The sequence below is a fragment of the Camelus ferus genome, chromosome 3 (assembly GCF_009834535.1).
Source record: "Camelus ferus isolate YT-003-E chromosome 3, BCGSAC_Cfer_1.0, whole genome shotgun sequence".
Lineage (NCBI taxonomy): Eukaryota > Metazoa > Chordata > Mammalia > Artiodactyla > Camelidae > Camelus > Camelus ferus.
Window position 1 is genome coordinate 104,138,930 of NC_045698.1, and position 14,843 is coordinate 104,153,772.

At 36.0% G+C, this 14,843-nt stretch overlaps 1 protein-coding gene across 2 annotated transcripts in view; it reads left to right on the forward strand.

The window, feature by feature from the left end:
* The window catches only part of SPINK5 (serine peptidase inhibitor Kazal type 5), a 121,145-nt gene that overhangs the window by 44,647 nt on the left and 61,655 nt on the right, over nt 1-14,843 (forward strand). For both annotated transcript variants that reach the window (XM_032477062.1, XM_014559911.2), the window contains exon 2: nt 13,589-13,773. In XM_032477062.1, coding sequence (XP_032332953.1) covers nt 13,719-13,773 — 55 coding nt within the window. In that variant the 5' untranslated portion in view covers nt 13,589-13,718. The remainder of the gene's footprint in view (nt 1-13,588; nt 13,774-14,843) is intronic.

The following is a 14,843-nucleotide window of genomic DNA, read 5'->3' on the forward strand; positions in this document are numbered from 1 at the left end:
TACATCATTTTTTGAAAGTGGTCCTATTGCTGGCCAAAATGGGTTTTTGATGGATTCAAGATCTTTTCCTGTATTCTGCACTCAGGAGAGGATTTGATTTTTAAAATCAGAAATAAGAAGCTGGTCAACCTAGTAAATCATTCAAAAATAAGAATCAGTTGGCTTTTCTATCAGTACATTATACCCTCTGTGGGTCACAGCAGAGTCCCTTGCTCCAGAATCAGCTTATAATCGTCAAGATAATTAATAAAGCTTTGAAGCGAATTTTGGCTAAAATGCCTAGAGTAGAATCTCTGCACATCTCTACTGGCATTTTAGACGGGATAATTCTTTGCCGGGGTGGGGAGTGTTGTCCTGTGTAGTGTAGGATGTTTAACAGCATCCTTGGCCACCATCCACCAGATACTGTAGAAGATCCCTAATTGTGACAACAAAAAGTGTCTCCAGGCATTGCCAACTGTCCCTCTGGAGGGCAAAATTGCCTCTACTTAAAATAAATTAAAGCTAAGAAAAATGTAAACTAGAGGTCAAACCCCGCTACGTAAAACGCTGTATATGAGTCTGAGTGTGCTCCCCAGAATACAGGGTGCTGAAAAAAGAGTCAATCCTGAAACCAGGTGTGAATGAGTGAGTGAAAAAGTTGTAGTTTGGAAAAAGCCCATGAAGCTGGGAGTGAGAAGAATTGAAGTGAGTTCCAGCTCTGCCAGTCTCCAGCTATTTGTCCTTGAATCCATGGCCTCCCCCTTGTCAGGCCTTATTGATAAATTGAAGATATTTGAATATACTAGAATATACCAAGGCCCATTCCTGTTCAAATACTATGATCATTTTGTGACTATTCATAAGTGTACACCTGGTTCTTTGGGGACTGAACCCTCTCAAAGACTGGACACTCAGGAGGGCTGAGTGTGTTGTCTTGTGAGGGCCTAACCCGACAGGTTTTCACTATTTCTCTTTTCCCTTTTGTAACAGGACTCACCCCATAAATACTTTTACTGCTTACTCTCATAAAAAATGGAAGGAAAAACTGTGCTCTGACAAAGGCATTTATTTTGCCCTAAGAGGACACTCAGTTTTCCCACCTCTCGAGAGGAGGCCTGGGGCTAGGCAGTTGGGGTTATGCAAGCACCTTTGGCTGAGCTTAGAAACGTAAGCAAAGTGGGCAAAGAATCGAGTGAACTTGCATGGGCACTGCAGAGCCCACTTCTCTCCACTTGCCTCTCTCCCCAGAAAACGAACGTCGGAGGATGTTCTGCATTTCCGCCCGAAGTAGGCTGCCATTTTGCCATTGCATCACAACTCTTAAGATGAGAGATTATTCTGACTCCCAGCAGTTGTTTTCAGAGCACCCCAGTTAATTAGGTGACAAGACAACAGGGTGGAGTGATACTTTATTATTCTGCATGTCTCCACACCCACAGTGGATTTGTCTGGGTGCTGTTGCCAGCCATCTTCAGAGCAGTGGCATCTTAAAATGCAACCACGCCCAGATGACAACGAATTGTATTTTTTTAAGGACTAACTTTAATGTTTAAATTGCATCTAGTCATTAATCTAGGGGCCAAAAAAAAAGGTGTCAGCGCTTCCCTCCCTTCTTCCCCACAGCCCTTTTGAGGTGAGATGTGAAGATGGGAGCTGAGGCAGCGCGAGGCATGCAACACCAGTCTACACCAGGAACAGCGGCTAGCTTTTGCTTAGCACCTTGTAGCTCGTGGGGTTCTTCCACTTATATTGTTTAATTCTATCTTCATGGCAAAACTGATGTGCCTCATATGTAGTTGGCACTATTCCTTGTATTTTATAAATGAGAAAATGGGCTCAGAGATGTAAATAAAATGTCTAACGTCACAGAGCTAAGTTGCGGAACCTACTTTTTGGACTCCAAATCTCACGCTTTCTTCACTCTTTGACACAGCTGTTCTCTAAGTGACCTAACAGTAGAATTTCTGGTCACAAGGGTCATCAGTTAATTCACTATATATTGAATGCTGTTATCTTCCAGGGACTGCTGCCTTTGAAGGCAATATATTTTTATTTAAAAAATATATTTAATAGACCTTATTTTTTAGAGCAGTTTCAGATTCAGAGAAAAACTGAGCAGAAGGTACAGAGATTTTCCATAATCCTCACCCGCACTCATGCATGGCTGCCCCCATTAGCAACACCCCCCACCAGAGGGGTACATTTGTTACAGCTGATGAACCTACACTGACCCATTATTATCCCCCAGAGTCCACAGCTTACATGAGGGTTCCCTTTTGATGTTACACATGCTGTATGTACAATACCAAGAGTATATGTATGATGTATAATGACATGTGTCTACCATTTTAGTACTGTACGGAGTAGTTTCCCTGTCTTAAAAATCCTCTGTGAAGGCAATATTTTTATTACATTGGTTGATATATTCATTAGTACAGTTTAATTGGTCTACTGTCTTTTCATTCCCTTTACTCATTTCCCAGTGTGCGTCACCTCATTAGCTAATTTAGGAATTTAATCTGTTCTCACAGTCTCACTTCAGCTAAAAGTGAGGACTGGAATTAAAACGCAGACTTTCTAATTCCACTCAAATACTATTTTGACTTCACTCATGAACTTTTTTTTTTTTTTTTTTTGCTTGATCATAAAGAATTTCAAGACTTTCCTGAAGTATTCAAAATACCAATGAGTAATAGTTCTGGCTTAAAATGAGTTGTAAACAGATACTATGATTTATAAATATCTGAATGCTTTGTTTTTGTCTAATGAAACAATGAAAAATATTCTCTCATGTAATTTTTATAACTCTTGGCTACCTCTCAGTTATTAGGTACAAAACATTTAGAATGGTAAAAATGTCCTCTTGGTGAATTGATCTCTTTGTCACCATGAAATGATCTTCTTTATCGTTGGTAATATTCTTTGCTCTGAAATCTACATTGTCTAATATTAATATAGCCAATCACACTGTCTTTTGACTAATGTTAGCATTGTGTATCTTTTCCCATCCTTTTTCTTTTAGCCTATTTATATATTTATATTTAAAGGGTGTTTCTTGAAAGCAGCATAATAATTGGGTTTTCCTTTTTTATCTAATTTAACAATCTCTGTCTTTTAATTTAATTTACATATAACACATATTTATATAGAATATGTTTACATTTAATATATGTATTTTTACATGAAATATGTAGGTTTAAATATACTATAGATTATTGACATGGTCAGATTTGAGTCTACCATATTTTTGTTTTCTGTTTGTCCTGTCTGGTTTTTTTTTGTGTTCCCTTTTTTTTTTTTTTTTTGCTCTTGTATGAATCAAGTATTTTATGACTTCATTGCATCTCCTTTGTTAGTTTACTATATATAAACCTTTGGTTATCATTTTTGTTATTATTTAAATGGTTATTTTTAAAAGAGATTTAACTAGTAAGAAAAATTCTCATTTATTTACTCATGTAGTTACCCTTTCTAGTGATTTACTTTATGTAGATCCGTATTTTCATGTGGTATGTTTCATTCTCTTGCCTGAAAATCTTCCTTTAACATTTCTTCTACTAAAGATATGGAGTGAAGGATGAATTCTTTTAACTTTTATATGTCAAAAAGTCTTTATTTCACCTTCATGTTTAAAAGATGTTTTTATTGGGTGTAGAACTCTAAATTGACAGCTTTCTTTCAAAACTTTAAAGATGTTACTTCACTGTGCTTTTACTTGTGTTATTTCCAGAGAGAAATCTGCCGTTCTCCTAACTTATTTTCTGTATAAAGGAGCTTTTATACCTCCAACTGCTCTGAGGATTTTCTCTTTCTCACTGTTTTTGAGCAATTTGATAACGAAGTGCCTTGGTATAAGTTCTTCACATTTCTTGTTCTTACAGTTCATTGAGGTTCTTGAACTGTTGGTTTATAGTGTCGAAAATTTGGGGCTATTACTACTTCAAATATTTTTTCTGCTTCCCCAGGCCTACCTTTGGGGACTCCAATTGTACTTCTACTAGTCTTCTTATATTAGTTGTCCGACAGCTCACTGGTACTCTCATCTTTAAATTTTTCTGTCTGTGTTTTATTTTGGATAATGTATATTACATGTCTTCAATTCATTAATCTTTTTCTCTGTGACATCTGACTTACCATTAATCATATTTAGTGTATTTTTCATCTCATTCTCAAAAGTTCAGTTTATGTTTTGCTTTCATATTTTCCATGTCTCTATTTTACATTTTCAAACATATGGAAAACAGTTAAAACTGCTTTAATGTCCTTGTCTGATAATTCTAACATCTGTAACAGTTTTGAATTAGTTTTAATTGATTGATTTTTCTCCTCACCGTTTTCTTACCCTTCATATTTTGCTTCTTTAGCATACTTAGCAGTCTTTTTATCGACTACCAGACATTGTTAGTTTTGTATTATTGAGTAGTGAATAATTTAGTATTTCTATAAATAATTTTTAATTTTGACCTGGTACACAGTTATGTTAGGAAAACTGTGTGAATTGTTTTGGATCTTGCTATTAACATTTGTTAGGTAGGACCAGAGAAATATTTAGTCTAGAGCTAATTGTCCCTTACTACTGAGACACAGCCTTTTTGAGTACTCAACCTAATCAATGACTTATGATTTTGAGATTTTTCCACTGGGGGTGATAGAAACAGGCACCAGTCCTGACCCTGTATGAACACAGGTGCTATGCTCTCTAATCATTTCATGTGGATCGTTCTTTGAGCTTGAATAGTCACCTTATATGCCTTTGGTGATCAGTACTCTGCTGAGTCCTTAAGGCACATTCATATTTCTGGGGTTCCCAATCTGTTTGGCCCTCTCATCTCCAGTACTCTGTCCTGTAAATTCCAGCTGCCTTGGTCTCCCTGGAATCTCAGCTGTCTCCTCAACACAGAGTCTGCATGCCTGTGCCTGAGTTTCTCCTTCATGCTCTGTGGCTGGAAATTTTCTCAAGACAGTGAGCTGGAGCAATTAAAGGCCCAGCTTGTTTTCTGCCTCATATGGATCACTTGTCTTCATTTCAACAGACTGATGTCCAGTATCTTGAAAACCATTGCTTCATATATTTTGTCTGTTGTTATTTATTTGTTACAGGCAGGAGTGTAACTCCAGTTCCTGTTACTTCATTTTGGCTGGAATCATGAGTCCAGTCAATTTGTTTTAATTGATTTTTCTTCTTAATATGGACTCCATTTCCTGTTTCTTGATTTGTCTGGTAATTTTGGATGGAATGCTAGTCACTAAATGTTAACTTCATTGGTGAATATTTTTTTATTCCTCTAAATGTCCTTGAGGTTTGTTCTGGGACACAGTAAAGTTACTTGAAAATACCTTGATCCTTTCAAGATTTGCTTCTGAACTCTGTTAGGTGAAAACAAAACAGCCTTTTGCAGTTAATTTTGTCCCATTGCTAGGGAAATACCCTTCTCAGATCTCTAATTGAATGACAGGTTTTTCCTTTTGATTGGTGGGAACACAAGCCATCTCACCTCCTGTTTGATCTCTTGATATTGTTCCCTCTGTTCCTTAGGGTGACTTTTTTCCCCAGCCTTGAGTAGTTTCCTTACATGCATTTACTTATCATCATGCAGTTGAAGACCTCTACGTGGACAACTTGCTGCAGATCTCTGGGGGCCTCTCTTTGAAGTGCTCTCCTCTTGGTACCATGCCATATGAAATTTAGCTCCCTTGGTCTCCCCAGCTCCCACTTTTGTATCCTCATCTCAGGGAGGCTGCTGTGCTGAACCTTGTTTTCTCTCTATATACAATAGCCTGGAACCTCTCTATAGACAGGAAGCTATGGCAATGTAGAGCTAACATGGGTTTTGTTCTCACTCCCAGAGATCACGACCTGCATTATCTAATGTCCAGCATCAGAAAACTATTGTTACGTGCAGTTTTTTTTTTAATTGAAAAAATTATTATTTCATGTGGGAGGAAACATCCTTTCCTTTTGCATCTTGACCAGAAGTAGAAATCTTATCATTAAAAAACAAGCAAAAACCTATTGTATCCCTTAGTATACATGTTAATTTCTTGTTTCTCTTTTCAGAAAATAAAGCTAGTATCTCAGTTTGCCTTCTGACAGTCTTCTCATCATTTGGTTCCTAATAAAATTATGAAAGCTATACCTTCAAGCATCTTTCACAGTGTTAGGAAAGCCTAAGGGCACAGGGAAAAGATAGTAGACTCTTGATTGAGTGTACTTTGTCTGATTCCAGTTTTCACCACTTACTGTTTGTATCTTTGGGAAAGTTCTTACTCTCTCTAAATGTCAGTAAAATGGGGATTCTAACAATAATGTATGTCCAACCTGCTCAACAGGTTGATCGTGAGGCCCAAATGAGAAAATATATTTTAAAAATTGTAATTTGCAAAGCGTTTTACACATGTCAGTATTTCCCTTCATCACCAAGATTGGTTCAAACTTGATTGTTTTTCTCTTTCAGTGTATTTGGTGCCTTTCTGTTCTCTTTACTTTATTTCTGAATGCTTCCCTCTCTTTCGTACCCTTCCCATGTTTTCTTCTTTTCTATCCTAATCTCACTGAATTAGTATTTAGGTCTCTGTTAAATATGAGAGAGCAGTAAAAAATACCAAAATGAGAGTCAGGAGATTTGAATTCCTGTCACAGCTCTTTCACTTATGGCTAATAGACAATAGGAAAATCATTCTGCCATGCTGGTTTTCAGTTTTGCTGACCGCGAAATGGAAATAGGGTATTATCTGCTTACCTTACTGTCCTTCTAAGTGAAGTAAGCCAGAAAGAGAAAGAAAATACCGTAGGATATCACTCATATGTGGAATCTAAAAAAAAAAAAAGAAAACAAGACAAATGAACTTGAATATGAAACAGAAACAGACTCGCAGACATAGTAAACAATCTTATGGTTACCAGGGAAAGGGGGTGGGAAGGAGTAAATTTGGGAGTTTGAGATTTACAAATGTTAGCCAATATATATAAAAATAGATTTTTAAAGAAGTTTCTTCTGCATAGCACAGGGAGCTATGTTCAATATCTTGTAATAACTTTTAATGAAAAAGAATATGAAAATGAATATATGGATGTATATGCATGACTGGGACATTGCGCTGTATACCAGAAATTGACACATTGTAATTGACTGTAATTCAATTAAAAAAAGGAATAAATGTAAGGATCAAATATATAAAATATAAACAGTATATAAATATTTCTATACATATACTGTGTACAAATTGATCTTGTACTATAAGTTATTCTATAAATTTTATTCTATTCTAAAATAAATTTTATGTATAATTGCTCTCTAAGTACAATAAGGTAAATCCATTTATTAATGCTCGCAGCTACATAGAGTTCTTAAATAATTTTTACACACTTTACAACACTTCTCTGAAGCATAAGTAGTATTTTTCTATCTAGAAGTGAGAGAAAGAAATAGTCCCTATTTTAACACTGCAGACTAAAGCTAGTTATTGCATTTTCCAAGGCCATTTATGTAGGTAACAAATAAATGTACATTACTTACAGCTTCTTGCCCAGAAATATTAAAATTACTTTCTGGAAAAATAGTTTCTTAAATAAATGTAGTTTGCAATAGGGGATTGGTGATGAAATGCATTAATATCACATGGAATATCACTCAAAATAAACAAAAACCACACTAAATGCAAAATAATTTTCATATTCAATTTTAAATTCAACTCCTGCCCCCCAAATAGTGTTAAATAACTAATGACATAGAGGAAATAAAAAATTCAGAGAAAAGAAATTATCAAAGCAAAACATCTTTTCTCCTAATTATTTAAGGAATGGATCACTCTGATTAACTGAATGTTTTGGATGGATGAAGGCTATAGATCCCAGCTCATTTTTTAAGAATTGAGTATAATATCATCAGAGAATCTCCTTCCAGAGGCCAATATCTGTATAATGTACTAGCCTTACTCTATGGACATCTTTCTGAAAAGATTTTCACAGATTCAAGTGAAAAATGATCACGTCTTCCACAAGACTATAATTTCTTAGAGATTAGAGCCTGCGTGTGTTCAATTCACAAGTTTAACAGTGGGCTCTCACATGGTGCCAGACAAATGTAGGCATTTAGTAAATATCTGTTGTATTCATGTAGGCAGTATTATGGAATCTGTTAGAGTACCATAATGCCTAACTTTGGACTTATATTTTTAACTTTTTAAACCAAATTTGAGTAATTTTGTCCCATACCTGAGAATTCTCTGCTTTAATATTTATTATTCACTCTCATTCCTTTTTTCTGTCTATTGAATCAAGATTGTGGTACGACACCATGGTTAGTGCTATTTAACTTGTTACTTGATTGAATGAAATTTTTAAGACTTCAGACCTAGATATGAGTCACAGCTTGACCACTTACAAACCATGTGGCCTAGTGTCAATGGTTGTGCACAGCCTTCCCCAGTGTCTCTCTGTGCCCAAATTTCCTCTCCTTATAAGAGCACCAGTCACTTTGGGTTAGGGTTCAACCCTAACGGCCTCATTTTAACACAAGCACCTTGTTAAAGTCCCTTTCCTCAAATACAGTCACATTCTGAGATACTGGGGTTAAGACATAAAAATATGAATTTTGGAGTGACACAGTTCAGTCCAGTGAGCGTCCGAGATAAATTAGTTACAAGTGTAGGTAGTGTGGTCAGTACAGTATGTGGTATTTAAGAGCTTGGGCTCTGAATTTGACTGCCTTTATTTGCATTGACTCTTATCATTTGCAAAGACGATTGCTTACAGGCTGTATGACCTTGGAAAAGTTATAGAATTTCACCAAACCTCAATATTTTTAACCTAGAAACAATGACCAAAATGATACCCTTTATTGTTGTACCTCTCACTTAGTAAATGCACTGTAAATGACAGCAACTTTTATATTTATTTGCAAATAATTTAATAAAGATATATATACATACATATCTTTTCCTAAATTTGCTTATGAACCTAACAAGTTTGTTCTTTCTTATTGTATACACACACATAAAATATTTCACTATAAAATATGCACTACTCTTTTGCCAAAACTCAGTGCTACTTCAGAAGTAATTTATTGTGATTTTTTTCTCCAAAGGACTGTAGCTCCACAAACATCTGTTTTCTACAGTCAGAATGACTCCTAGGAGACTTGAGAATGTACTGAATTTTCAGCTGATGCATAGTGTGGGGTTGTGGAACCGGGGTTCCACTAGCATTGACTGTAGGGAGCAACTGGATTGTATTTAAGAACCAAATATAACCCGATATGTAAATTTTAACACAGTTATCAATTAGGTATTGTAATGAAACATTCCTGTCTTCTTAATCCTAATCTAATAAATGCAACAATTGTATCTATAAATAGCAGGGTCTGTGTGCTTAGTGATCAAACAGTGCCCATCCCATCCTGTTCATAGATAAAATGAGATGCTTATCTCTATAGTTTCTCAGCCTTTCTAGACAGTTTTTTTTAAAAAACACAATGTTATGTTAATCTCTGGTATGCAGCACAGTGATACACACACACGTATACACACACACATACATATTATTTTTCATATTCTTTTCATTATATGTTACAAGATACTGAATACAGTACCCTATGCTGTACAGTAGGACCTTGTTTATCTGTTTTGTATATAGTAGTTTGTATCTGCTAATCTCAAACTCCTAATTGCCACCTCCTCCTTTCCCCCTTTGGAAACCATAAGTTTGTCTTCTATGTCAGTGAGTCTGTTTCTGTTTTGTAAATAAGTTCATTCGTATCATTTTTTAGCTTCCACATACAAGTTGTGTCATATGGTATTTGACTTTCTCTTTCTGGCTTACTACATGCACCCCAGTGTTCATAGCAGCACTATTTACTATAGTTAAGACATGGAAGCAACCATTCTAGACAAACAGAAAGGAATTCTCAGAGAGTGAGTGAAGGTACCTATTAATGGAACATTTCAAGATAAGAAGAGGGGTAAAGGCTGTTTTCCAGTTAGCGTTGTTCAAAAAGGAGAATACAGATGTGTTAAATTAATGGGTAAAAACATGAGAATTATAGAAAAGGACATTAAAAATTAAGAAAAGAGAAAAGAAATTAATTCATCTTCTAAGAGCCATTAGGACATATACTTTTTTGGTCGTGGTCACAGCATACTTCTTTTTGCCCAGGTCATTGTGGGTTTTTGGGGTGTGTGTGTGTGTGTGTGTGTGTGTGTGCGTGTGAGAGGGTTTTTGGGTGTGTGTGTATGTACGTGTGAGAGCAGGGGACAAGTAGAAAGAACTATGCGAGCAGTAGAATGCTGTACCTTAGTAGTTGAAAGCATGATAATGTCTGGGTTCTCTCTCAACCATCTGAAAGGCTGAGCAATGGCCACCCAGGGTGTAGACGGTGAGAAAGTGGCAGTACTGGGATTACCATCCAGACTAGTTCCTACTCTCGGGTTTATTAATGGCTCCATTTTCTGCAGGTAAGGAAAGAATAATAACACCTACTTTGCTGCCTCACAGCATTGCATTAAACAAATCAAGAGAGCTACTGGATGATGGATTGTTTGGAAAGATGTGGAGGGTGATTTAATTGTAAGAGACTGTAGTTATTTATTAAACTATTGTGATCATCAAGGATATTTCAGCACAGAGAAAGAAAAGACCTGAATAATAATTTGCTAATTTTGGATTTTGGAAATAACCTTTGTCTTCAGTAATGTTACTGGTCTACAAAACCTTGTTTTCTCATTCCTTCCCACTGTGTCAGTATCCTGGGTGTGAATTCAGGTACTGGGCCACTCGATACATGTGTTGAATTGTAAAGTTTATACTTTTTACAACCTAATTTCATTCTTTTTTAATAAGAAAAAGGGTCTTACGTGTTTGATGGGTAATTGAAAGAGCTTGCAAAAAAGGAATTTAGAATTTAAAAAAGTACTCTGACGAACTAAGATAAAAGTACCCGATTAACTCAAACCCCAGTTCTCTAAAACCTCAGTCCCATTCATTAGCATTGAAATTCCATGGTTTTCAAAAATAAGGAGTGATTAGCAGAGTACATGATCAATCACCTCTGGATTTACAACATGTCTGAAATGAAAGGGAGAAGTGGCTCTGACGCCAAGAGCCAGCTGACGTGTGCTTCCAGTACTGGGGGTGCTCACTGAGCCTTCCCCTGGCTGCCTCCTCCTTTTAGAAGAGGTTATCAGTTTCAGCCCTTCTTATTCATCATTTCAGAAGGTTCTGGGTGTCACTGAGGAACTCTTTTCCAATAAGAAGGAAACCAACTCCTTCGACCTTTCCTCATAGCAGGGATACTTCAGAGATGCAATCATCTTCTGGTTCTTTTGTTCCACCCTATCCTTCCACTCCTGGGAATACTATCCATTTGGGCTAGATTTGGTGTTCAGCAGAGCATATTACACAGTCACCAATTCTGCTGTAAGGCATTAAACTTTCCCACCATCAATAATAGAGTGTATGGTTGGGGCACATTTGATATGGTCTAACAGAGTAGATGGAAGATAAAAAAAAATTAGTATCAGTATGTCGTTATGTAGAAGAGGATTTTACAGGTAGAGATAAGGAATCGATGATGATAGATACCTAGCAGTGACTTTGGCAAATTTTGATTGCTAATGCTTTGATTTGTTTTAGGTATCATGGTTTAGAACACAATGGTAGGATGAAGAAAAGATCTTGTACCTTGACTCTTTCATTTTACTTCAGAATGTATTGGGGTTATTTCTATGTTGAGTAAACTTAAATCTGTCATTGTGGTCCACATTTAAGCAATGTTGACTATATTTTGAGTCTTAGAAATTACCTAGTACAACCACATCATTATAATGAGATAAAAATACAAGATCAGCTATCAGTAACTATAAAGCTTATCACATACAGTTGGAGTTGTTCCAAACAGCACAAACACACATATGTACGTACACAAGATTTATCTCTAACTCTTACAACAATTCTCCAGTATAGTTTTGTTATCCCTGTTTTACACATTAGAAAACTGAGGCTGAGAGAAAATAGGTGACTCGCTCAAGGCAACGTAGCTAGTAATGAGTGAGTCAAGATTTGGACCCAGATCCATTATGTACCAAAGCCAGGTTCATTTCCATTGCTCTAGGTAGTTGCAAAAACAGGAATAGAAACAAATTTTCTGACTGTCTGTCCCATTCTCTTTCTATTAAGCTATGATGGATGTCAATTTTCTAACCAGTAACAGTAATGCAGTTTGAACCTGCTTTCCATGGTCACTGATTTCACTAAACCATTGGAAAGAAATAAAGCTAATAACACAGACCTTGAAACCAATGATTGTATTTTTAGAGGAAAAAAATATTATCTCATGAAAAAAGAAAAGGGAAATGCTCTGGCTTTGATGGTATTCAGAATGTTGACATGATCTCAGAATTGGCTAGCCTTAAATCAGTTTTCTGGAACAGTCTTTAAGAGGGCTTTGATCTCATTAGGACCCATACTTTCCTTCTGTAGATATAGAGACCCTGTGGAATACTGAAATCAAACCATTTGGCTTTGGTTTCTGTCATCTCTGCAGACTTCTTCAGGTGCTTTATGGAGCTAGTGGAGTAAAGAAAGCTGCTAGGCAAAAGGCATTTCTTGTAGAATGGAAGAAGGAACCAAGGAGGAGATAACTTTCTCTAGAAAAGTTACATTTCTATATATTTTTAAATATTTTATTTCTTCTTTACTTCTTGGGAGACTAAATCATGAGAAGTAAACTTAGTTTAAGGGGAAATTCATTGAGCCAAATTTTCCAAACAGCAATTTGAGAGTGATGGGCTGTGGACATTTAACCTTATGTCTCTAATGTTTATGATCGTGATGTTTGGTTAGACTATAAGATAATGCTTTAGAATATATAATAGCCTCCCAATTGAATTTTTTTAAAGTAGTTGCATGCAAGCTTTGATTTCACATAGTTTCTGCCTTTACTAATGTGCAAGGGTGAAGCAGATTATGGAGGTGAAAAAATGTTGAAACTGTGGTCTTCTTCAAAAGCTGCCTCTCTGCCTCTTCCATCTAAATGGGGTACTCCTGGGAAAGTCACTGCTCCTTCTCTGAGTTTCTGTTCCCACATACATTCAGTGTTAGAATTTTGGTAGGTTATCCCTTAGGGTCATTTGACTCTAACTTATATGTGAGTCTGTGACACTGAATTGAGACACTTCAAACAGATGCAGATGGAAGCAATGGAAATCCTAGTTTCTCTTGCTATAAGAAGCTTTCTCTGGATGTGGAACTCTTTCAATCTTTACCTCCCTGGTAGGAAATCCCATCTGTCTTCTTTTTCCCTTCCCTCCCACTTATGAAGGGAGCCTAGTTAGAAACATGTTCGTCTGTGAGAATGTGTGTCTGGTATTGCTGAGGAATTCAGTTCTTCTCTAGGACTATGGAGTATTAAATTTTGAGTAGGGTCCTTGGACATAATCTATCCCCTTCTAGGGGAGGTATCATGAAAACACATTACAACTACTTTAGAAATAAGATGTGTTCAAATCTGCCGCCTTGACAAATCTGCCTTCTTGATTTCTTCTAAAAGATGGAAACTAAATTGACGCAGTATATGAAGTTTAGCTTGACCTTGAACAACTGGTTTTACAGTGTTGGCTGCTGTGGGTGTTGCCCACAGTATATATAAAAGTGAGCTGCATCTCCACGGGTTCAGTCTTAGAGCACCAGCTGGTGAGCAATGCAAGAAGCAGACTTGTAACCAACTTACATCATCTTCAACATGAAGATAGCCACAGTGCCAATGCTTCTGACCCTGGCTCTTTGCCTCGTACAAGGTGAGCAATTTGCATGTAGGCTAAGCCTCTTGCTACACATCACAAAACTCTGGGCAGGGATTTGTCTCCTTTCTTCCCTCCCCAAAGATATATGTTTATATGTAGGTATAATCCTGAAATATCTAGCTAGACACAGAGCTTTGAATAATTATGTTTGTGGATTTGTAACAATATTATCTTTAGAAATGACCCATGGTTTGAGATAATCTGAGTTTTTAACCATCAGAAATTCTTCCATTAATTCAATATTAGTTCTGAAAAGCTAACAGGTTTTTCTCCATCTTCCCTTCACCAAATACATCAGCTCATAATGATATGAATTATATATATTATACATTAAGCATATGAATTCATACTGATATGAATTATGTAGATCATCAATATCTGAAACTTAGATTACTTAATTTGTATATTTTAATATTGCATTTATAAATGAAACATTCAAAATCAAATTCAATCATCTGTTTTTATTTCAACGTAGTAATGCTTTCTAGCATATTTAATTTTTGTGTTTTCAAATCCTAAATAGATTGAAAGTATTTCTTCTAAATGGGAGCTAGGAGGTAGGTTTTTGCTTTTGCTCTTTGAATTTGAAGGGAACACAAGATTGCATAGACTTACTTTGCTCTGAAGCATTTATATTTTTAAAAAGGAAACCTCAAGAGACAGAGAGTCAGGATATCATTATACGTAAATGATGCCCACTTTGCTAAAATACATGCATAGGTACAGAAGATGTCTGTTAATGAGAGAGTGTATTAGTCTGCGATGTTAATTAATCTTAATATTTACCAGATCTCTAATTTTTATAGCTGTAATGAGGAGGCAAAATTACTAGAATTCAGAATCTTGATTTTATGTGTGTATGTGTGTGTGTGTATATATATATATATATATATATAAACTTTATGATATATTATACCTTAAAATTATCTTTGATGTGAGATACTTGATATGTGTGTTACTGTTATAATTTTAAAAGAGGTCTGCTATCCTTTGCTCTGAAAGGATGTTTTAGAAATTAGCTATTTTTACGGGGTCAGAAAGCATATGAGTATTACTTTTCAAAG